This window comes from Sylvia atricapilla, chromosome 11, assembly GCF_009819655.1.
Source record: "Sylvia atricapilla isolate bSylAtr1 chromosome 11, bSylAtr1.pri, whole genome shotgun sequence".
NCBI lineage: Eukaryota > Metazoa > Chordata > Aves > Passeriformes > Sylviidae > Sylvia > Sylvia atricapilla.
In genome coordinates this window covers 2,851,198-2,873,382 of record NC_089150.1, presented here as the reverse complement: position 1 = coordinate 2,873,382, position 22,185 = coordinate 2,851,198, and the positions used below count along the sequence as shown (strand labels likewise).

At 46.6% G+C, this 22,185-nt stretch overlaps 1 protein-coding gene and 1 long non-coding RNA gene across 3 annotated transcripts in view; both read left to right on the top strand.

The window, feature by feature from the left end:
• Positions 1-22,185, top strand: part of LOC136366154 (uncharacterized) — a 232,092-nt gene that overhangs the window by 148,792 nt on the left and 61,115 nt on the right. The window lies entirely within an intron of this gene.
• Positions 8,024-22,185, top strand: part of CHL1 (cell adhesion molecule L1 like) — a 53,039-nt gene continuing 38,877 nt past the window's right edge. For both annotated transcript variants that reach the window (XM_066327164.1, XM_066327165.1), the window contains exons 1-5: positions 8,024-8,208; positions 10,087-10,192; positions 12,305-12,495; positions 20,552-20,674; positions 21,420-21,590. In XM_066327164.1, the coding sequence (XP_066183261.1) occupies positions 8,118-8,208; positions 10,087-10,192; positions 12,305-12,495; positions 20,552-20,674; positions 21,420-21,590 (682 nt within the window). In that variant the 5' untranslated portion in view covers positions 8,024-8,117. The remainder of the gene's footprint in view (positions 8,209-10,086; positions 10,193-12,304; positions 12,496-20,551; positions 20,675-21,419; positions 21,591-22,185) is intronic.

Genomic DNA, 22,185 nt, shown 5'->3' with positions numbered 1-22,185 from the left:
AAAGGAATGGTGTGTGGCCAGATCTTCAGGTGAAGGGGGTAAATCAGACACACTGAGGGGATTAGGCTGCTCTTACATCTGTAAATGTGCACGTGGAAAAGCCAGGCCCTGATTCGGTGGTGACTCGTACAGGAATTATGCAAAGTACACTTTACAGTGCAGTGAAGGAATACAGCCTGAAATTCCAGCCTGGTGCTTTTAATTCCACTCTAAATACCTTAGAAACTTGCTAATTAAATACTTGTGGCTTTCTCAGGAGCCTGCACATCATCTCCACAAGCAATTTGTGCTGCAGGATGTGGTACATAAACCTCGAGTACACTGCATTAAATCCAGATTTTCCTCTGGAAGAGAGGTTGGTGCCACAGTAGAACTGGGAGAAGGCTTAAAGGAGACGAATGTAAAATTATGGATTAATTCCTACTCAAGCAAAGATTGTGTCTAGAGACCTAAACTTGTCTGTCACTTGTCTGTAATGGCCCAGTGCTCCCAGTGCTCAGAGCTGCTGCCCAGTTAATCCCAGTCCAGAAATGAACTGAAGAAGGAGCAGTTTTATGTGCAGTGATGATGGGCAGGGAAGCAATTAAGAAAAAAGAAAAAGGTACTTAAATGGCTTTCCTGACACTCTCCTCTCTGTAGAACTCCCAGAGCTCGAAGCATCCTGGTTTTCCAGACAGGCACAGAAGGAGCTCGTGGCTACTGAGGACACCAAAAACGCAAAAATGAAACCCATTTCTGCAATTACAGCACAAGCCCTTGGAGCTTTCCCCTGCACTCTCTTTTCCCTTTATTTAGCTGGAGTTATTTAGAGGACAGATCTCTGTTAAAGCAGCTGCTCCTTAAATTTCTGGAGGAGAGGCCCGTTGGTATTAAAGAGCAGAGGTTGGGTCAGATCTGCCCAGCTGCAGGAGGATGGAGGGTTTCTGTTCTCCCTTGGAGCCAGGGCCACTGTGGGGTCACCTGGTGTCCCATTTCCCTGCTGTTCTCTTTTCACATCACTGCAGATGTTGGTGTTTACTCACATATTTAAGAACAGAGGGGGGAATTTGGCTGCAGGGCACTCAGGTTTGTGTGCCCCTGCTGGAAGGAGTGGCTGGTTATCTCAATTTACGGGGATATAATGTCAATAATGTCATCACTAAAGTTTAATGGGATATCCATCACCAGCGATGGCCCATCCACAGTCCACATTTATTCCTTTGGCCGTGAAGAGGCTGAAGCAGGTATTGATTTCCACCCTGGATTTTCTTGGGAGTCTTTATTGCAAGTGCTGCTCAGAGGCATTTGGAGGTTCCAGCAGAGCAGGTCTGATGAGGCTGGCAAACCTGGGCTGCTGAGTGGTTTTACAGGTTAAAAAAAACACCATTTCTTCAGCTTTCCATCCCTGTGTGCGTGTGAAAGCCCTGCAGAGCTTTAAGAGATGTGGTCCTTGTACCCAGTGCTTTGCTGCCAGATGGACAAACCAAATTAAATCAGCTCTCCCAGGTGCTGGGCCATGGTGTGGGCAGAGAGATGAGCAGGAGAAATCATCTATTGCTGGCATTTAAAGCCTTTCAGAGCGTAGGGTGTGATACGGTGAGACTTGAGGGGATTGCACTTCAGGAGTTGTTGGGAACAGCTGGGAGCAGGTCAGGGAGTATTGGTGAGAATGGATGTCAGGGAGTATTGGTGCTTTTTCTGAGTTTCCACAGGGTCAGCACAGGCATCAAACTGAGCCATGGGTCACAGCACCATCTGTCACCCTGCCCTGCTCTCCCAGACAGCCAGGGCCTGCCAAGCTGGGCTCCCAAATTCCTGATTTATCCCTCAAAACTTTGGCCCAGGGCAATGAATTCTAATGTCCTCTTTACTGAATTGAACGTTTTACTGCTGCATCATGCTACAGCCTCTTATTTTTCTTTTTGAGCTATATTCATTTCATTTTTAGAGTGATTTTTCAGTTTGGGAACTGCAAGACTGATGGATTACAAAATTGAGAAGGCGCAAAAGTCACAGTCATAGTTGAAACACATAAATTTTGTGAGATAATGCTGAAGTTGTGTAACTACACTGAGAACTTTTCCTTGAGCTGTGCTGTCCGATAATGTTCATGCAGTCCTTGGCAAGATAAATAATGCATGGGCTTCTCTCACTGAACCTCCTGAGAGTGGGATTGCATCTGAAACAAAAATATCTCCGTGCCTGTTGTGTGCTGCAGTGTGTTTTGGAAATACTTTGCCACGGAAGGAAGAGCAGCTTTTTCTGATTTGGGTGATTATTTTAATCACCTCCAGCATATGCATCATGGGCTGCTTTTTTAAGAACTGAAAACATCCCGAAATAGTTGACTGGGGAAGAGTCAAGTGAAGGTTATCCTCTCCCTGGTACTGACACTGGGATGTCAAAAGGCTTTAAGGGGAAAAGCAGTGGGTAACATTGACACCTGAACTAAAACGGGGTCCTTATGAATATTCCCTCTCTTTCCCAAACTCTTCAGGGACTCTGCACATTGAGGGGTTTTCAGGGAAAAAAAGAGATCTATAACTGGTGCTGGAGCAGTACATTTACAGCTGAAATGCAGCAGAAATCTCCACCTTTCCCAGCTAGTTGGTGAAGGAGGGAGCTCCTGGAGGTGTAGAAAGGCTCAGAGGTGATGGATCCATTCTGTGAGCACCCAGGGCTGCTCTCCTGCTTCTGGGAGCTGCTCTGGGAACACTTTGGAGCACATTTCCTTACCTGGTGAATTTTCCATGCCCCCCTTACTAGAAGGTTTTGCAGTGTCTGTAACTCTGTACCACTGAACTCATCTTTTCCTACATGAACAATTCCATGTGGAATCATTAAACAACCAAACTTCTATTTTTTTTTTTTTTTCTGAGAGATTTTTCCCTGGTGTTCCTTGACTGGGGCCATGTGGGAGGCTGGAATTTCTAATTACAAATATTTACCAGTCCTGTAACATCCATGTCACTGAGAAATTAAACCTGGTTCTAGCTAATGAAAAGCTCAGCCAAGGGATGCACCAGTGTTAATCTGTGGGGATCCATTACTTTCCTCAAGATTTGTGCTGTACAGGACTTAAACAAGGAATATTTGAAGAGGGAACCAAAGAGCTGAGGTTGATGCCATATTTAGTAGTGCATTATAATTCCTCCTGGAAGTGGCAGACCAGTAATCTGGGAATTTTGGCTGTCATCCTGCTACTATTTATGGGCAATTTTAATGCAGTAATTACATGCAGGGAAGATTGTTCACTAGGTTGATGAGATAAATGGAAATTCAATCTTTTTTTCTTGTTTGGTTGTCCAATATTTTTATGGCATCCTCCTGGTTGCAAGGGGATATAATAAAAGATTCTGGAACTCCATTGCTCCTTGGAAATAGTGATAGTTTGAAAGATTTGCTCAGTGTAAGTTAAAGGCAGCTCATTAAACAAACAAATGAGCTGTCCTTAGAGCAATCAGTATTTACTATTAACTGAACAGCACAGTAAATAATGAATCGCAGGTAAGGAACTACAGATAAGTATTTGCAGTGAATTCAAATTACTTGACTTAAGCCTGAGGCAGAGAAAAGCAAATAGAAAGATAGAAAGAGAAGGAGGAGGGAGAAGGAAGGAAGGGAGAGGAGGGGTTGCAAATGTACCATTTTTCGTGGCAATCCATGTTCATTTGTTGAGCAGAAGAAAGGTTTTCTTGGGCAATCTGGTGTCCCCATCCCTGGTGCAAGTGGTGCTGCAGGGAATCCACGTGAGAACAAAGGAGGATGTGGGATTCCTGGGAAAAAGGAGAAGAGAAGGCTTGGGGGAGACCTTATGCATTTTTTCCAGTACCTGAAAGGGGGGTCACAGGAAGGCTGGAGAGGGACTTTGGACAGGGAGTGCCAGGACTCAGGGAATGGCATCCCACTGCCAGAGGGATGGATATTGGGCAGGAATTGTTCCCTGGCAGGGTGGGCAGCCCTGGCACAGGGTGCCCAGAGCAGCTGGGGCTGCCCCTGGATCCCTGGCAGTGCCCAAGGCCAGGCTGGACACTGGGGTTGGAGCACCTGGGACAGTGGGAGGTGTCCCTGCCCATGGCAGGGGTGGGAATTGATGATTTTAAAGGCCCAGTCCAACCCAATTCATCCTGTAATTCTGTGCAAAGGAGGGCTCTGGGCCTGACCCAGCTCAGAGAGCAGGGTTTTTTCCAAGGTCAGGATTTTGCAAGAGGGTCCCTGGCACTCTCCTTCCCCAAGGACAGAGCTGAGCTTTGGCAGCAGCGAGCCCAAAACCTGCCCACGGCTGCCAAGTGCCTGCACAGCTCCCTCAGTCATTCCTCCAAATTACTTGGGCAGCAAAACTGTTCATTTGCTGGGAACTGGCACAGGTTGAGGAGTTTGGGTTTGGAGTTTAATCATCGTTGGAGACAGGGATTGTGCTGCCTGAAGTTTGGGTGCGTGGCTGTGCCTGGAGCCAGGATGGATGGATGGGCTGTCTGGGGATATCGCTCATTAAGGAAGGGGCTTTTGGGGTATTTTGGATGCTGGAAGTGAGAGGGGTTTAATCAGGATCTCTGCAGTTTCACCTGAGGCTTGGTGGGACAGCCAAAGGAGTGAAAAGCATCCTAAACACCTAAAGCTTGGCAGCCGTGCCTAAATGTCACCTTGAAAAGGTGAAGAGCTTGGCCCAGGTCTCTGCAGGGAGGATGTGCCTCTCCTGATGTTCCTGCTGAGCACCAGCACTGCCCACAGCAGGGCACAGAGGAGAGAGCAGTGAGTGGGACACATCAGGGGAGATGTGTATGAAGTGTTGGCGTCTCATAATTGCTGTCACAGCCAGGAAATTGCCTCTGCTACTCCATCAGGGATAACAGGCATAGGAGCAGGAGGCTTGTCTTGCTGGTGATGCCTTGGGAAGGCTGAGCTGGAACAGAGACTGGACACAGCTGGAGAATAAAGTAGGGATTTATTCAAAGGCCTCCAGGATCCGCCTTGGGCAGGACAAGAGCCTGGCCAGGGCTACACCCAAGGGGGACCCAAAATGGTCACAAAATGGACAAACAGTCACCAGGTCTCACACTTGGATCAGTTTTGGTCCATTTGCACCTTGGGGTTGAATTGTCCCATTCCAGCTCCAGGCTGTGAGGTCCCATCCTTCTTGTTCCTCCCTCCAGCCCACCCTTGGTTGTGCTTTGGGGCTGAAAGTTGTCCTTGGTGTGCAGCAGGAGAAGGATTTGTTTTGTGTCCCTGCTGTGTGCAGAGCTGAGTGACACTGACTGTGAGCTCAGAGCTGCCCCTGGGCACCACAGAACCTGGGATACAGGGGAGAGAAAACTGAAGGCATCACTGGGAGGTTGTCACAAGGTAAATATCTCCACAAAGAGCCTCTTGCTTAATTCACATCACCCCAGGACTGCACCTTGTGGGAACCCCTCAGAATAAACCAGCTGAGGTCCAGCACATCTGCAGGGAGGTTTCCAAGTGGAATTTTCTTCTGGATGTGCACAAGTCCATCACTGCTGGTCCCCCTGTGCTGGCTGCTTCCAAATGCTGGTGCTGTCAGCCCCAGCATTAGTATTCAAGCCAGGGAGCAGGAGTGAGGTGCTAGACAGGCCGACTAATTACAGCAGCCTGCAGAGGCAAGTCAGGCTGCAGCACATGATGAAGGATATCCTGCTTACTTGGAACGTTGCTGCTTTGCTCTGGCACTTAATTAAAAAAAAAAATAAGAAAAAAAAATAAGGTGTGAGCTAATTGGTTTGGTTAAGGAATCGAGCTGTGCTCTTATTTATTTTTTTTTTCTTGAATTTAATCTGAATTTATCCAATGCTTTGTGACACTCATCTGGAACAAAACTTGCTGTGACCTTAGCAGGCTGTACACCTCCTGTAATCCCAGCTCCCCTGCCTCTGGCTGGCATCCTGACCTGCCTGCTCGTGTCCCCAGAGCTGTCAGCAGATGGGGGAGAGGAGGCTCTCAGTGCCACCAGCCACCATCTGCAGGCAGCAAGGCTGGGCAGGCTTCTGTGAGCCTGAATTGCAGCTCTGCATCCAGGGGGTTTTCTGTCACAGCATCTGTTCACTGCCAGGGACACAGATCTGGGGCTGAGCGTGTGCCAGGGGCAGGTGAGGAGGGGGAGAGCCCCATCCTGCAGTGACAGCAGCCATCAGGTGGCTGCTGGCTGAGGCTGCTGCGTGCCCCCTGTGCTGTCACACAGCCCAAGGTTTGGCAGGCTGAGCTTTGGGAAGCTCCAGCGCTCACAAGTCAGATCCAGGAGAACTCAGACTGAGGGAATATCCAGTGCCACGAGCAGAACTGCTGGTGTTGCCTGATTCTGGCTGATTTACACCCGGCTGAGGCTGTCCCCTGTCCCTTCCAGTGCCCTTCTGCAGAGCGGGGCACTAAGCAGATTAGTCAGCTTCTTCCATCAGCAAATACTCCGCGCCTAAGATACTTAAAAGACATCTGCTTTTTAGCCTCATTTCTAAACAAACGAGGCTTATGTGATTACAGTGTCTGTCGCTTGCCCCTCGTTGGCCAGTTTCAATGCTCAGCCGGGGATTTTGGTCCCAGGGATGTGAACTTGGAGGAAGTTTTTGTGGGCTGGTGAGCAGAACCCGTCCTGGAGGGAGGACAGGCAGCACAAGCTGTGCTCAGGTCAGAGGGAATGTGCTGGGGAAAAGGGATATTTCCCTCTGTTTGTAGGGAAAAGCAGCCACGAGGAGAAAAGCCCCATGGACTGGAGGGTGTGTGGCTGAGCTCTGCCTCTGCTCCAGCTGTGCTGGGCAGGCACAGCCACCACAGTGCCACCTCCTGCTGTCCCCACCATGCCAACTGCTCCTGTGAGGCCGGGATTGCTTTCCTGATCCCCGGATTAAGGGGCTGGGATGTGCAAAGATCCGAGAGCCGTGTGTGAGGCAGGCTCAGCTGGGCAGGGGATTGCCCTGGAGCAGCTTTGTGGGCTGGCTGCCCTGGAGCAGAGCTGCCCATGGCTGGGCTGCCTGGTGACCTTGTCTGCAAAATCGTTCTTTCAAAGTTGTCCTGACAGCTGAGGTTCTAAGTTCTCCTGAGGCTGATGTCCCTTGGCACTGTTGGAGGGTGCACAGGTAAACACAGCTTGTGCTGGTTGATAATTCACTCAGGTACCGTGGATGGTGACTGGGATCCTCTGTGCACACGCATGTGCAGAATCCCAGAATCCCAGAGTGGTTTGGGTTGGAAAGGGACTTAAAAATCATCTTCTTCCACTCCTGCCATGAGCAGGGACACTTTCCTCTGCCCCAGGCTGCTCCAAGCCTTGTCCAGCCTGGCCTTGGGCACTGCCAGGGATCCAGGGGCAGCCACAGCTGCTCTGGGCACCCTGTGCCAGCCCTGCCCACCCTCACAGGGAAGGATTCCTTCCTGACTTTTGATCTAAATCAGAATTCTCTCCTTTATTTCTCTATGAATTTCACTGAAATGCTCATTAGAGTTGGATCTGTCTCTTTTCTGCAGACACACACAACGTTTTTGCCTTGTAATTCAGAACCTAAGGGTGTCCAATGGAATGTGTAAAACCCACACAGAGTAGTTCTGGGATTGTGGGGGAAAAGCAAAGGTTTCATGTTCTGGTTCCCAGTAATGAACTAAATGAGACTGTGTCCTTCTTTGAGCATAAATGAAAGATAAAAGACAGATGAGATTTATGAACAAGGTCATTAGTGTACCAAATTTCTCTCATTAGATCTGTTACATTACTTTCCAACTTACACAACTCTCATTAGAAAAATTTATGAACTGGAATGATTACAAATACACCGTATTCTAAACCGTCCCTGCTTTTAATTGCCAAACAGCAAAGAAAAAAAATAATGATACTTCTGTGCTACAATAGAGCTGTACTTCTGTGCATGTGGGTTTTTTGTCAGGATTTCAATAGAGGTTGTTCTTGCAGCCAGGGGATGGGGCGAGAGGAAAATGGACCATTTAGTGCAATTTAGCTGCAAACCTGATGCATTGCTTTAATTTTCTACCCCAGGTTGATATTGTGGGCTAATATTGCTGTTTCTTCTCCTCACCAGACTCCCACTTTCACATCCCCGTGCTTGATTTGAAGTGACAGTGAGCGGAAGCATAAGGTATCTCTCGTTCTGTTTGGACTCCTTGTTTACAGAAGAGTGATGGAGATGCTATTAAGCACAAAAGGCATCACCATATGCCTGTTTTTCTTTGTATTGAGTTTGGCAGCAGCTATTGAAATACCATTATCAGGTGAGTTGTAGCTATTTGCTGTGCACTTTGCTGTTTTGTTGGGTATTCCTTTGCAGCCATCCCCTGCAGGAAAGACATTAAATCCTCCTTTCCAGTTGTGCTCCGTTTGGAATTTAATCTCGCCACAATGTGGCCTGTGGGAAATTCAGGTGTGATCAAAAGCTAAGCTGTCCTGTTTGGGCCTGCTGAAATGGGGCAGTAAAGTTGTCTAATAACATCTCTGTGGTGTTTGCCAGCCAACACAACGCTTGGCTCCCAGGGTTTGGGTTTGTCCTTCACTGCAATTCCTCACTTTGGCTCTGAACCCCCCTGAAGGATTGTTTGATGTGCGTTTATCCCTCTTTGCTGGCCGTGCAAGCTGCCACTCCAGCCTGGGGAAGGAGCAGGTGGATGTCTCGGGGCAAATGTTTCTCCCCAGAGAAGGATTTCACACTCCGTGTCCTGCCCTGGGGAGCAGCTCCCGCCTCCCTCGCCGGCTGGGCTGAATTCAAACTGCTTGTTTTACATGGATCATGAGCTTCCAGGACACGTGTAAAATATGGCATGAGGCTCACAGGGAAGCCAGAGGACCCCCTCCTGCCTGGAGTACAGCCCAGACCTCCCGAGCTTTGCGTTTTTCGGACGTGAATGGACCAGGAGGATTGAAAACTGCGTTTTGCTGTTGTTTCGGTTGCAAAAAAAACCAACCCAAAACACCCAGTGAAGCAAAACTCAACAATGGTGGGGTTTATTAATTCTGGTGGGGGAAAAATAAAGAGGTAAACCTAAGGAATAATAAATTCAGGCTCTTTTCAGGGTATCAGAGCAGGACATGGGCCAGTTTCAGGGCATCCTGTGGATCTGCCGTGAGCTCTTAGCACTCTGGAGCCTGCCAAGAGCCCTGGCTGTAAAGAGGAAGCCAGCCGAGCAGGTTTATGGGATATTTTTGTAAAACCATCCAAATTTGCATTAGAAAATAGATATTTTTGGGGTTTTTTTTCAGGGAGGAACTGCAGTGGCTCCTTGTGTTTCAATAAAGCCCAAGTGGAGCTGTGACTGTAAAGCACAGGCAGACTCTCTGGGCATCCACTGCTTTTATGAACCTACCCCAGGGAACCACCTAACCCTTAATTAGCTGTAATGAAGCATTTTATATTTTAATAAAAAAGTTGTTTCTGATCAGTGGAGCTGGTGGGCTTGGAAGTGTTCAGCTTTGAGACCGTGTGATACGACAAGACTCCTCATTTCACTCCAGCTTTGAGCTCCCTGGACTGAAAGCATCACCCAAAGAGCGTTTTAATTCTCTTCCTGGCTGTTTATAACAATGGGGTGATCCTGTTATACCAGCTCCACTGCAGGGAACATTCTCCTTCCTCTGTTACACGGGCTCTTTGCAACGCTTTAATTCCCTCAGAAAAAAAAAAAAAAAAAAGGAAAAATTGATGCAGCCTCTGTGCGTGACCACCCCTGGGGCAGATATGAAACCAGCCTTGCAGTCCATGGCTTTTCCTGGCAGTTTTCTCCAGGATGGAGGCAGCAGTTTGTTACTTCATGTGTGTGTGTGTGCATCTGTGTCTGGATTAAATCCAGTTACTGACTTCACCTCTGAATAAATGTGCCAGGCCACGGCCCCGTGCTTTGGCTTTGGCTCTGGCGTGGTCCCAGCTCCCCCCTGCCCTGGGTGGGTTTGGAGGGGAGAGAGGGTGGGCACTGTCCCTCTGCCAGGCCTTTCTTTGGCCACAGGGGCAGTGACAGTGATCAGAGGGTGTTGTCTGTGCCAGGGAGGTGATGCTCATCTTTTCTGCAGGAATAATGCGACGCTGCCATTGTCCCTCTCCACTCGAGGGGAGCCCAGTTTGGCTGGGATGGTGTTTTAACCCAGTTCCTCTTTGTGTCCAGTTTCCCAGCTCCCAACAATCACTGAGCAATCCCACACTCAGGTGGCCTACCCCTTTGATGAGGACTTCACCATTAAATGTGAGGCCAGAGGAAACCCCCAGCCCACGTGAGTACTGCTTGGAGAAGCAAACAGAAGCTTAAAATTTTGCTTTTAACCTTTGCCAAACATTGTTGTGTCTGTCAGGAGCTGCTGCACAAAGAGCTGCTCGTCATCCTTGGTGGGGTTAAGGTTTGACTTTCCATTCAGCTTTTGTTGCCCCATCACTTTCCCCTCACCCTGTGAATTCGTATCAACACGTTTTCCTTGCTGAGGGATGTTTAATTTTTCTGGCACGTGCCAAATTCACCCCATGGTTTAAAAAAAAAAACAACAAAATTTTGTCTGGGTTGTGCTGCAAAGGATGGAGCTGTGTCCTGGTAATCAAAACTGTTCCTCTGCCTCTTCCACAGCAAACCTGAAAATCCCAAACACATGAAACTGTGTATTCAAACAGCACATTTGCATTTTACCTTGTCTGCACCCAGTGTCAGTAGGGTGTGGTGATGGTACAGACAGAAACATAAGGAGTTATTCAGATAACTATCCAAAGATGAGCTCTGTGCATTTTACACCAGTGTGGAAAAGAGAAAGATTTTTATGTGAAAATGTGATTAACAAGAGTGCAATAACAACACAGTAAAAACTCCTCCTGAGGCTTCCACCACTGAATGGTGTTTGAGCTAAATTAATAGCTGGTTTGAATGACGTTTTTTTCTCTTTAATCCTTCCCTTCTCCTTTTTTTTTTTTTTTTTTTTCAATACAATTTAAACTCTAAAAGGCATTCTTTTATTTAGATCAAAGCGATTTGGTAATTTTTAATTGAGCTCTGAATGGGGATTTGTAACATGATAACAAATTCCCTTTGTTCCACTGTTTGTCAGTGCATCAATGAAAAGTTTCCTGGTGTATTTAAATGATGTGGTTAGGTGAGGGGATCCCACATTCCCTCCATCCTGGAGCAAGGCAGTTTTGCCAAGAGCAGTGAAGTGCCAAAACAACTGTTTTGTTGGCATTATTTATTCTCTTAAAAACAAAAAAAAATGAAAGGTACATCTGCCGCTAAATTGACGTTGCGCTGTAATTTCCAGCTGTCTGATTTTAAATCAGTTTAGGCAAATTTCAGTGCATCTGAGAATTGCAGGTACAGGAGCTGTGACAATTCCTTCAGCATTCATCAAAATCACGCCCCAGCAGCATCAAAACTACAAATGGCTCTGTGGCAAGGAGAAACTCAGATGGAGTCACCTCAGTTTCTTCTGATTCAGCTGTGGTGGAGGGTGGGAGATGCTCTGGTGGATCTTTGCCATTCCAAAGCAGCAATCCCACTCCAGCCACAGCCTTTGCAGAACTCCAGGTCCTGTCAGGGTGTGGCTTTGACCCTGTTGTTGGGGCCCTGGGAACTGAGAATTTTAGGCTTCCTGTGCTGACAGGCACTGACCCCCATGAAAACACTGTGGAAAAGGCTTCCAAAATTGAATGATACAACTGGGAATGTGGGTGTGGAGTTTGAATAGAAGTGTGTGATGTCACAGGGTGGAAAACTTAGAGTTTAAGGGTTTAGACCACAGTAATACATATATAAAGCAAGATGGAGGTTTTAGGGCAGAGGTTGAGTCCTTCTCTTTCACCTTCTTCTTGGGTCTGGATGGTATCTGGTAATTGGGTAAAAAAATCTGCATTGTGGGCCACGGGTGGTTGGTTTTTGGGTTAAAAGTAAAAATAATTTAGGAGTCGTTTCATAATTGGACAGTTTGTGCTTAAAAGACCTTGGAAAGAGTTAGAGCCATTTTCTATCTTGTTAGCAAGAACTCACAACTTGTGAGACTGTAACATAGGAAAGAATTAATAAATCTCAGTCCAAACATGAAAATCCATTTCTAGAGCGATTAATCCCAGCTCTAACAGAAAAGAAGATCACAAACCCATACCCTGTCTGTCACTGTCCTTGCTCCAAGCTCTGTGCTCTTGTCTCATGTCACAGGCAGTTGTCCAAAAGCAGAGTGTGTGGAAGGAGAGATGTGCCCAGGAGGCAGAGAGACACCGTGGTCATTCTGCCATTCTCCTCTTACATCGAGTTTTTCCTTTTATTTTTGATAAAACCCTCTTGCCCCCACCCTGATTAATACCAAAATACTCTCCTGGGGCCTGCCCACTGTAACATTTCTTTCATTTCTCAGCTTTAACTGGACTAAGGATGGAAAACCATTTGATTTATCATCTGACCCGAGGATAGTTACGTCTAACAACTCTGGAACTTTCGTGATCCAAAACCGAGGAATCATCAACAATTTCCAAGGGAAATATCGCTGCTTTGCATCCAACGTGCTGGGAACTGCCATGTCAGAAGAGATTGAGCTGATTGTTCCAAGTAAGGGCTTCACTTCTGGTTTGAATTTGTAATTATTACATTTATTATTAAGATGAGAACTGTCTTTCCTCAAAATAAATGGGACAGAACCACTCACTGAGGTGGCGCATGGCAAGACATGAGTTGTTTGTTACTCAGTGAACATTCAGAGAAAAAAAAAAATTGTGTTTTCTCCTTGGAATGATTTAATTGAATTCCTGGTTTTGAGGACAGAAAGCAAATCTGAATGCAAGATTTCGGACCACTGAACTATCAACTCCCACAGGTTATTACTGCAAAATAGCAACGGATGCAAATGTTGGAAAGCTCCAGGGGAAGTGATTTGATCAGCTGTGAGTTCATTAATCTGATGTCAGCAGCATTCAGTGTTTGGGATAAATACTGATGGGGAGAAGAATAAAGCCCTGGAATGGAATAGGAAACAAGCTTAAAAATAAAGCAGGGAAAATGACTGATCCTAAAGATTTGTGCTTCCACCATTAGCACGGAGGAAGGGCAGAGGAGGGAAAGAGGGATTAAGACCAGGTTTGGAAGTGGGATGATATTTATGGGTAGAATCAAAGAGTCATTAAGGTTGGCAAAGAGCTCTTAAAATCATGGATTCCAACCCTAAACCCAGCCCAGCCAGGTTCAACATTCAGCCACATCCCAAAACTGAAAACAGCTGGTTTGTACCAACCCATTTCATCACCTGTAGTTTGGAATATGAGCACACATTTTGGTTCTGAATTCAGGACTGAAACGTACAAAATGAGAAGAGGAAAATCAGAAGCAGAATCTTCCCAGTGGGAGCAGAAAGGGCAAGGAACTCCCTGAGCTCCGTGATGGAGCAGGGTGAGAACCTGAAGCAGGTTTTATGATGCAGAGATGGAGAAAAGCAGCAGTGCAGTGGATTTTTTTCAGCTGAGATCCTGCATTTCCAAGCTCCCTACAGTATTTTGTTATCATATACCCCACAGCTCCATGCTCAGGTGGAATCCATGTGGCAGGGGATGCATCCTCAGCATTCTCAGCCCCACAGTGACAGGAGGTGGCTGCTTTTGTACAAAAACCACTTCTGGCAGATCAGTGCAGGTGAAATGGGCTGTGAGAAACACGAACAAACATTTTTTTGTCCTGTCTTTAGCTCAGGAAATAATCCTGAGAAGCGTTCCAGACACAGCCAGGGCTGGGAGAGTCGTGGTGCTGTGGGCACATTGCACACGGGGCATTGCCAGGGCTGGGAGGGTTCTGGGAGGGAGCTACATGTAAATGTATTTTATGAGTGTTCCTCGTGAAAGACACGCTGTATTTTCCATTCCATGCAGTTTTATGGATTTCTTTCTTTCCCTTAGGAAATCTGTTTCATGTTGCAATGTGCAGCACAGTAATCCCTGACGCCAGAGCTTGGTGTTGGGTGAGGAATTAGCAGGATCCCAGGGGTTGCTCTGTGGTTTAAGTCTCCACCACCTTGCAGCAGTTTTGAGCTATTTCCAGAGCAGAGGAGAATTGCAGGCAGCTTTAGGACAGTAAATTGAGGTTTATTGAACTGTTGGCTCCACAAGGAGGACAGGACAGCTGATGGCAGCTGGAGTTTCAGGCAGGGACAGGAGAGTGATGCAGTTACACTTCAGACAGGACACAGTTTTTCACTTTGGACTCTGGCCAGGGCAGTGGGGTTAATATAACTTCCCTTAAGCCAAATGTCTCAAACTCATTATGTCTGAGAGGAGCTGAAGTGCTCAGTGTCATGTCTGTGCCTCCAGCAGCAGAATATTCTGATACTCCATTGCTGCTGAACTAAAAAGGATGCTCAAGATGGAAAACAAGGAGTTGATGTCTGTATTATTGAGTCTGTATTCAGAGCAGAGATTTTTTTTTTTCTTTTAATGAAAAACAGTCTAGAGTGGCTTAAGTAGATATTAAATATATTGGGAGTGGATGGCAACGAATTTGTGGAGAGGTTACAAACATGGTTGTTATCAAAAGCAAGAGGAATTTTACTGCTAATATATGCAAAGTCTTAAACCCAGAAAAAAAAAAAAAAGAAAAAAAAAAAAAGAAAAAACAACCCTACATGGTTCAGATAATGTATTAGAGGGATTTACCCAACTCACACATCTCTTAAAGCACATTTGCTGTCATTAGAACTCCTCTACCACCAGTTCTTTCATTTGCGGCGTAGAAGCTGCAAATTAAATCAGGATTCAGAGAGGAGTAGAAGGCACCTTTGATTTTCTGAAGTGCTCGGATGCTCTACAACTGTTCCCCAGTGAAAGAGCTGCTGGTGCACAGCCCCGCTGGAAGGCAGGAGGGGCTGGGGATAAATCACCCCTGCTCACCAACAGGTTTTGGGGCAGGGACTGGTGCATGTGAGATCACCCCGGGCATTCACGGTAACGATGCAGAGGTGGCAGAGCTGTGCCAGCTGTATTCAAGTCAGCTGTAAAGCTCCTTGGCAAAGTCACCGTGCCAGGGAAGGGAGGAAAAAAAAAAAATAAAACCCACCACAACCCAGCGAGGCAGAGCAGGGCAGTTTCTTTCATAAATTACATTTCCACTGCAGCAGCAGAATGCTGGCTCTGTGAGGCTGCTGCTGAAAAGGAGAACAAAAGAGTGTTTACTCGCAGTAGTCATTCCGGGGAAGCAATAGAAATGTCAGCAGAAATGATCATTAAATCTCACCTACATAATGAAAATACCCCACCTCCCCTATGGAGGATGACATTAAGGAGAGGGGGAAGAATGGGCTCCGAGGATCTCGATGTGTTTGCAGCTCTAACAAAGGCCAGATTGTTACAAGATACATTCGGCATGAAAATGAATTTAAATGGTGAGAACACAGACTTCAGCTCCCCTCCTCCAGCATTTCGGGAATCTGCTGCTTGAATTAGTGAGCAGGCCTAATGCCAGAGGAAGGAGAAGAAGTACAGTTTAAACTTCTTTAATTAACTGTGCTGTAAAAGACTCTTCGTGGCAGACTGAGTTAAGATTTATGCTCGCTGTTTCTAAAGCTGCTGCTCCAAAAGACCAGAGACCTGAGGATGGAAATATTGGCTGAGTGTAAAATTATCCCGTGGCAGGCTGTGCGCTGCCAAAGATGTTAATGCTGGAATTCCCAAAGAAAAACAGACCTGAGTGAATATTCAAACACTCAGGTGTGAATATCCTGAAACCAGTGGAAGATACTCAAGTAGGAGGTCTCAGTTTTGTGAAGGCTTTGGTGTAGCCTGTAGGAAGAGAAAACAAAAAGGAGGAATCCACTGAAACTTTACAGGTGATGGGAACAAAATTTAACCCTCTTGCCTCCTGTAGCAGTGACCTTCACCTTTGGCAGCTTTTCTGGCCAACTAAACCATTGGGCTGGCTCTGATCCTTGCCTGTGGCCATCATTTTGGAAAGGATAACAGAGATTTACACAGAAAAAAAGCTGTCCCTGATTCCATTCCACATCTCTGGGGGGAGAGTGGACTCCCGGCCACGCTCTTCCCGACAGCCAGGCTTTGCTAACTCTTTCAATTTAAGGCAGCAATTAAAAAATCCATAAACAAGCAGGGTCATATCTCATAAACAGTTCAAAGGCTGCAATGGAAATTACAGATTTAACTACTGCTCCTGCTCCGTGGATCAGAATATCAATTGAGGCACGGAGATGAGCCCTGGAAACTTCCCAAGCTTCACTGAATGCAGCTCAACATCAGGGACTGCAAGGCATGGTTAAGATTCCTTAAAATGTTGGGCTGTTTGCTCTACAAGATACAGATCCGTCTGAAAAATCATAATTAAATACTAATTTAGGTGTATAAGGAGCTGGAAATTTCGAGGTTATAGAAATTTCTTGACTATTTATTCTCTGCCTCGCTTTTACATCCTTTAAGGGTTTATCTCCAAGGAAAAATATGAGATCATCCAGGATAAGCTCTCCTTCACCCCAGGATATCTTCAGCAGAATCCACAGGGAAGGTTATAAAGCCAGGCCTGGGTTACAGTGATGCTTTTCTACAATAATTTCACGATGTATTTGCTAATTGCTGGTTTATCATCCCAAATTCACTCCCGTTTTACACCTGACACAGGGATCTCAAGGGCAGGTTACCTGGAGAAATGCTTTTCCTTTGATCCATTTCTCAACACTTGACCCCAAAACACGTAAAAGACCCGATGGAACGGGCTCCATTGTCAGATAAACTGGAATAAATTGCCGTAATTGACACAGTTTTAGTGTGAGGTCACTGTGATCAGCAGTAGGACAAAAAACCTGAGCTGTGGGACAAGAACTGAGCTGTGGGACACAGTGTCCTGAATGGATCCCTGAGTAAATCTGGAGCAACGCTGGGGACTGGAGTTCCCAACTCTGTTTGCTGCATTTCTGAATCTCCATTTCTCCTCAACTCAAAGCCTTTCCATTGCACTGTGTCAATCTCCCTCTTGTTTGCTTTAGGTTGAGAAACTGCATTTTCTGAAGGGATGAGGAGGAGAGACTCAGGCTCCTTTGTGGGTTTTCTCCCAGCCCCCTCTGAATTTGCCAGGGGTGCTTCAGCCTGGTCTCGAGCACAGCTCAGTCATTAAACTCTGATTCACCCCAGGGATTAAGCAGATCCTGGCTCCTTGCACAAATGACTCTGGCCACTGCTAATCTTCCATTTCCATGGTTCACACACTGTCAGAGCCCTTCAGTTCTGGGGTTTGAGTGCAGCCTGGTCAGGGAAAAACCCTCGGTGAGCAAAGCCTTTCCCAGGAGTATTTGAAGAGGTGTCACGGTGGGATTTTAGGAGATTGTCCATGGCCGGGGTTGGGAGTGCAGGTTTCCACCTTCCCCGTGGCTGTTCCACTCACATCCCTTGATCTGAGTGTGCTGAGAGTCCTCCTGCCCTTCTCAGAGTCACCAAATCCCACTGCTCTCCCCTGTGCCATGGAAATGTGGGAAGCAGCACCCGGAACTGTGCTGGGTTTTCTCTCCCCTCTCACCACATTCCTTTTTTTGGGATTCCATGGAATAATGACATAACAGCTTCAGTGCTGTCGCTGCAGAGACATCAGCTGGATTTTTCAGTGGCCGTGTGCTGCACTGAGAACTCTGTGCAGTGTTAAACACTTCCAGGGCACAGTTGATTTTGTGGGGTGCTGTGGAGTTTAACCAAGCTGTGATGGTTTCTGTGATCAGACATAAATCATTAGTGATTGATTCTGGAATATCCTCTAATTAGAACATGGGAGCCCTGCAAAAAACATCCAAAATATTGCCTGAATACACATCCTGAGGACTGATGTGCAAAAGGGAGAGTCTAATGTGACAGAAGCGTTTTATTTTTCATAAGTCTGAATTCAGAAGGAGGTATTTTTCTAGTCTTCGAGACCAGTGGGACCCCAGCAAAAAAAATTACGCTTGTCAGAAGGTTTGGCTCAGGAATTTATCACGAGTTTTCATCTCTTGCAAAGCTTCAAGGATTAAGCCATTCAAATTTATTCATTATGAGGATGAAAATCAAAGTTTTTCAATGCTTTTCATGACAAACTAAACAAAAAAAAACAGCATGGAAGGACCCAAATGCCCTGATCACCTGTGGGGCAAGTACTTGTTGGAGGTGGAGGACATTTGGGGTCAAATTGCTGCTTCCCCCAGTGAAGTCCAGCTGCCAACATCTGGGCCCCCGTTGGAGATGAATGTCTGCTGCCAGCTAATGACACCAGGGCTGTGACTTGTCACTGTCTCCTGGTGGGACTCGGTACATTTCTGTATAATTCTATAATTACTGGCCACAGAAATTCACTGAGAAGCCCAGTGGTTATGGCACCCCGCTGGGATATCAGAAACCCAAATCTAGTTCTGCTAAATGAGGCAAAAAATGGGTTTGAACAAGGGGTTCCAATGTCCTAAATAAGTCATCCCATATTAGTCCATTTGCTGATCTCATTGCTTTGGTCAGAAATCCCTTATCCTTCACCTGATCCAGCTTATTTCAAGTTTTGTTGTGAGCGACGTGCTTTGGGAAATAAATAAGCTTTAGATCAAGAAATTGGCTTTTCCCTGCTGGAAAATATTCCACCTCTGCAGTCAGCAGATGTATTTCCCAGGGCTGGAAGATGCAGGTTACTCAAGGTACTGGATATGAATATGCAGCTCTTTTGATTTTTTACCTGAAATTTCACCTACGGGGTGTGTGATGCTCATTAGCTGCATTTTGCCTCTCCTAAGAATTCCTATCCTATTAATAACCCTCCTGGAGATAAAAATCTCTGCAGAGTCTGCATTCAGGCAATCAGCACCGCAGTGATTGCTTCTTTTTCGTGTTTACTAATCCTGAGATGAGTGAAGTGTCCTCAGAGCCCCGTCCCTGCGTGTCCCCCCTTCTCCTTTCCTTTGTCTGATGTTGCAGATTCTCTCAGTGCTGGACCGCTGAAGTCTCAAGTTGTGGAGCTGCTCTCAGAGCTCCCTGTCATGGTTTGGGCACCAGGGAGGTGATGTTTGCAGTGCCAGTTTGATTTTGCACAGCCAGGACTGTTCCCCATCCTTTGCTGTCTAATTGCTGCTGGTTTTTTGCTGGTTGATGCTGGTCTGAAGTGAAACTTCGGCTGGTTTGAACTTGCCTGAAATGAAAGCGAGAGGCGACGTCAGCCCTGAAACTGCCTGAGCTCAGATCCTTCAAGGAGTGAAGGAGTGGTTCTTCTTCAAGGAGTGGTTCCACTTTGCAGGCTGGTTTCTCTGTGATCATCTCCAAGCTGAGTCTGGGGTGGGCTCCAGCCCAGCTCTGCTCCCACATTTTCCCACATGAACTCCCCAGTGGCATTTTGGGCATCCAGGTGTGCCCAGGTGTGCCAAGCACAGATCAGGCTTTGAACAGAATGCTGTGGGTGATGAAACATTGATCCATTCACAATTTAAGCTGTGTTTAAGCCCAGCTTGAGCAGCTCTCATGCAGCCCAGTGAGCTGTGTGCCAAGCTTTATCCCTGCACCCTGAGCCTGCAGGAATCCACAGCTGAGGAGGCTTCACACCATCCTCTGATCCTGGGGATGGAGAAGTGATACAGCCATGGCCAGGGTGTGATGAGCCCCATGAAGACGTATCAAACTCTGAGGGTTGACCTACAGCCTCCCAGAGTGGCTTAATAATATTTGTGAGATGCTCCTCAGGTGTTTTTTGTGAAGCAAAGGTTTTAATAAAAAGAAAATGACAAAGAAAGGAACAAAAGCCATGCCCAGGTGTGGGAGAAGCATCTGACACCTGGCTAAGACACCCCAAAAATCACTGAGCACCTCTGTGCTCCTCCTTAAATAATGTTCCAGGAGGGCTTTTGGCTTGCTGCCGATAGAAACAGCCACAGGTTTTGAGGAGCATTTCCAAAGCCCAGGCAGTGCCCCTGTGCTGGCACCGACCCAACCACGGTGAGCAAAGAACAGAAAGTTCTGGTGCTCTTCTATAAAAGTCAGGGATAAAACTGGAACCCTTTCTCCTAATTTGGAAATATCTACCTGGCCATGGGAGGGTGCAGTGCAACAGAGAAGAGCTGGGGCAACTCTTAAGTTGTCCTGATGTCTGTCCGCAGCTGCAGTGGGTTTTTAGGAGGGATGTTTCATCCAAGGCTTCCAGAATATTCCACACTTCCCTGGTTTTTGATCTCCTGGGAGCAGCTGGGGCCTCACCAGTGCTCAGCCCTCTGTGCCAGGCTTGTCCTTAGGGACCCTGTGGCCTTGGGTGGTCCCTTCCAGAAAGCACAGAGGAGCTAAAGAAAGTGTTTGAAAAGGATTGTGTTACAGTCAAGGCCACCAAAGCACGGGGCATCACAAACAAGTGTTAAACATCCCCATTCAGTGCCTGCCTTTGGATAGGATGCTCCAAGAACTTGATGAATGAAGGGATTCCTGTTCTGAGTGTCCCAGAACTCAGGGATTTCCCACTCTGAATAAAACTCATCACTCCTCTGTGCCTCTGTGGAAATTAAAATCGGTATTAAAGGCAGAGAATGCAAAGGACGATGTAAAGGAAAATATTTTATTAAAACTCTGTCAAGGGGAAAGCAAAAGGCAGCATTTCAAAAGTACCAATGAAAGAGGAACTTCTTCGCTTTTTTGTGCAGGTGTACCAAAATTCCCCAAAGAAAAAATCGAGCCTCTGGATGTGGAGCACGGAGATTCTGTGATCCTGCACTGCAACCCCCCAAAAGGCATCCCCCCTTTGCATATCTACTGGATGAATATTGGTGAGTTAATGGGTTTTGCACAGTTCACACAAGGAGGCTCAAAGTATTTTTCATTCAGAGCAATTTCATTGCAGATTCATCATGGATAGGAGTTGCAATTGTGCAAGTGCTTGGGAGGAAAATCTGGATGTTGAAGGACAAAAAAAACCAAAAAAACCAAAAAAAAACCAGAGGATGGAGATCTGGTTTTACATGACCCAAAGTTAAATTGTTGAGTGCATTGATGCAGCATCTCACTGAATATGAGGTATCAGATAATTTCTATATTGCTGAGTCTGCCAGTGATGAGGAGTCCTGCACTTAAAGGAGAGAGGATGTCACATGTCAATATGTTATTTCTATCATCATTTCCCTCTTTCCATAAATTGATGATTGATCTATGATCCTAAGGGAAAAATAATCCGCCAGGTTTGCATAATTTGTTCCTTGTGGCTTTCTGTCCTGTCATTCTGCAGCGTTTGTGTCCTGCAGGAATTTCCAGCTTTTGGGAAGCAAAATAACTCTGGTTTTAATTATCAATTTCTCCTTATCAGTTATATAGGTATTTGTTATTATATAAAATTTACTTTTAATCATTTGTATATTGAATATTGGTAAATAACCCATTTGCTCTGCTGGATTTTCTGCCTCTTTTACTTCAGAGTTTCATCCTCTGTCTGTATCTGGAAGGAAGCCCAGGAGGGGGGCAGCACTTGGGGAAACACCCCCATATTGTCCCCACCTCACAATTCCTTTCCCTTTCCAGATTTGCAGCACATCCCACAGGATGAAAGGGTCTCCATGAGCCTGAAGGGGGATCTCTACTTTGCCAACGTGGAGGAGAGCGACAGCAGGAGTGACTACTGCTGCTTTGCAGCCTTCCCCAGGCTCAGGACCATCGTGCAGAAGATGCCCATGACGCTCAAGGTGTCCCGCTGTGAGTGTGGGGCTGATGCTTTGCCTTTAGTTTTGGAGCTCCCCAGGCAGCAGGGCAGGCAGATGTGTGCCCTGGCTCTCCCAGCAAAGAGGTGGCACCTCGCTGAGTTTATTCCCTGCGTTATGAACCTCCTCCTTTGGGGTAATCTGGCTGAGGAAAGCTCCTTGCTCCAGCCTCTGTTCCAGGCAGGCAGCCCAAGGCTTGTCCTGTCCCCTCTGGGGGCCAGAAAGTGATGCCTTGGGAGGGGTGTCCAGAACAGAGGCTGGACAAGATAAAGAGAGTAAAATCAGGTATTTATTAAAGGCCTTCAATAGACACACCTTGGGCAGTCCAAAGCTACACCCAAGATGGAAAACGGTCACGAGTTTTTCAGACAATTATAAATTCAGTTTATTTACCTATCAGGGGTTAATCCTCTAATTACAGCTTCAGGTAATGAATCATTGACCTCAAGTTTGCTGCCCCAACTCACTTTTGTTCCCATCTCTCAGCCCTGGGGCAGTGAGGGCTCCTTGATCCCCAGGCCTGGAGAGGAATTGTTGTGTCTGCCCAAAATGTGAAGACAGTAGCTGACACTCGATGAGGAGTTCAGAGT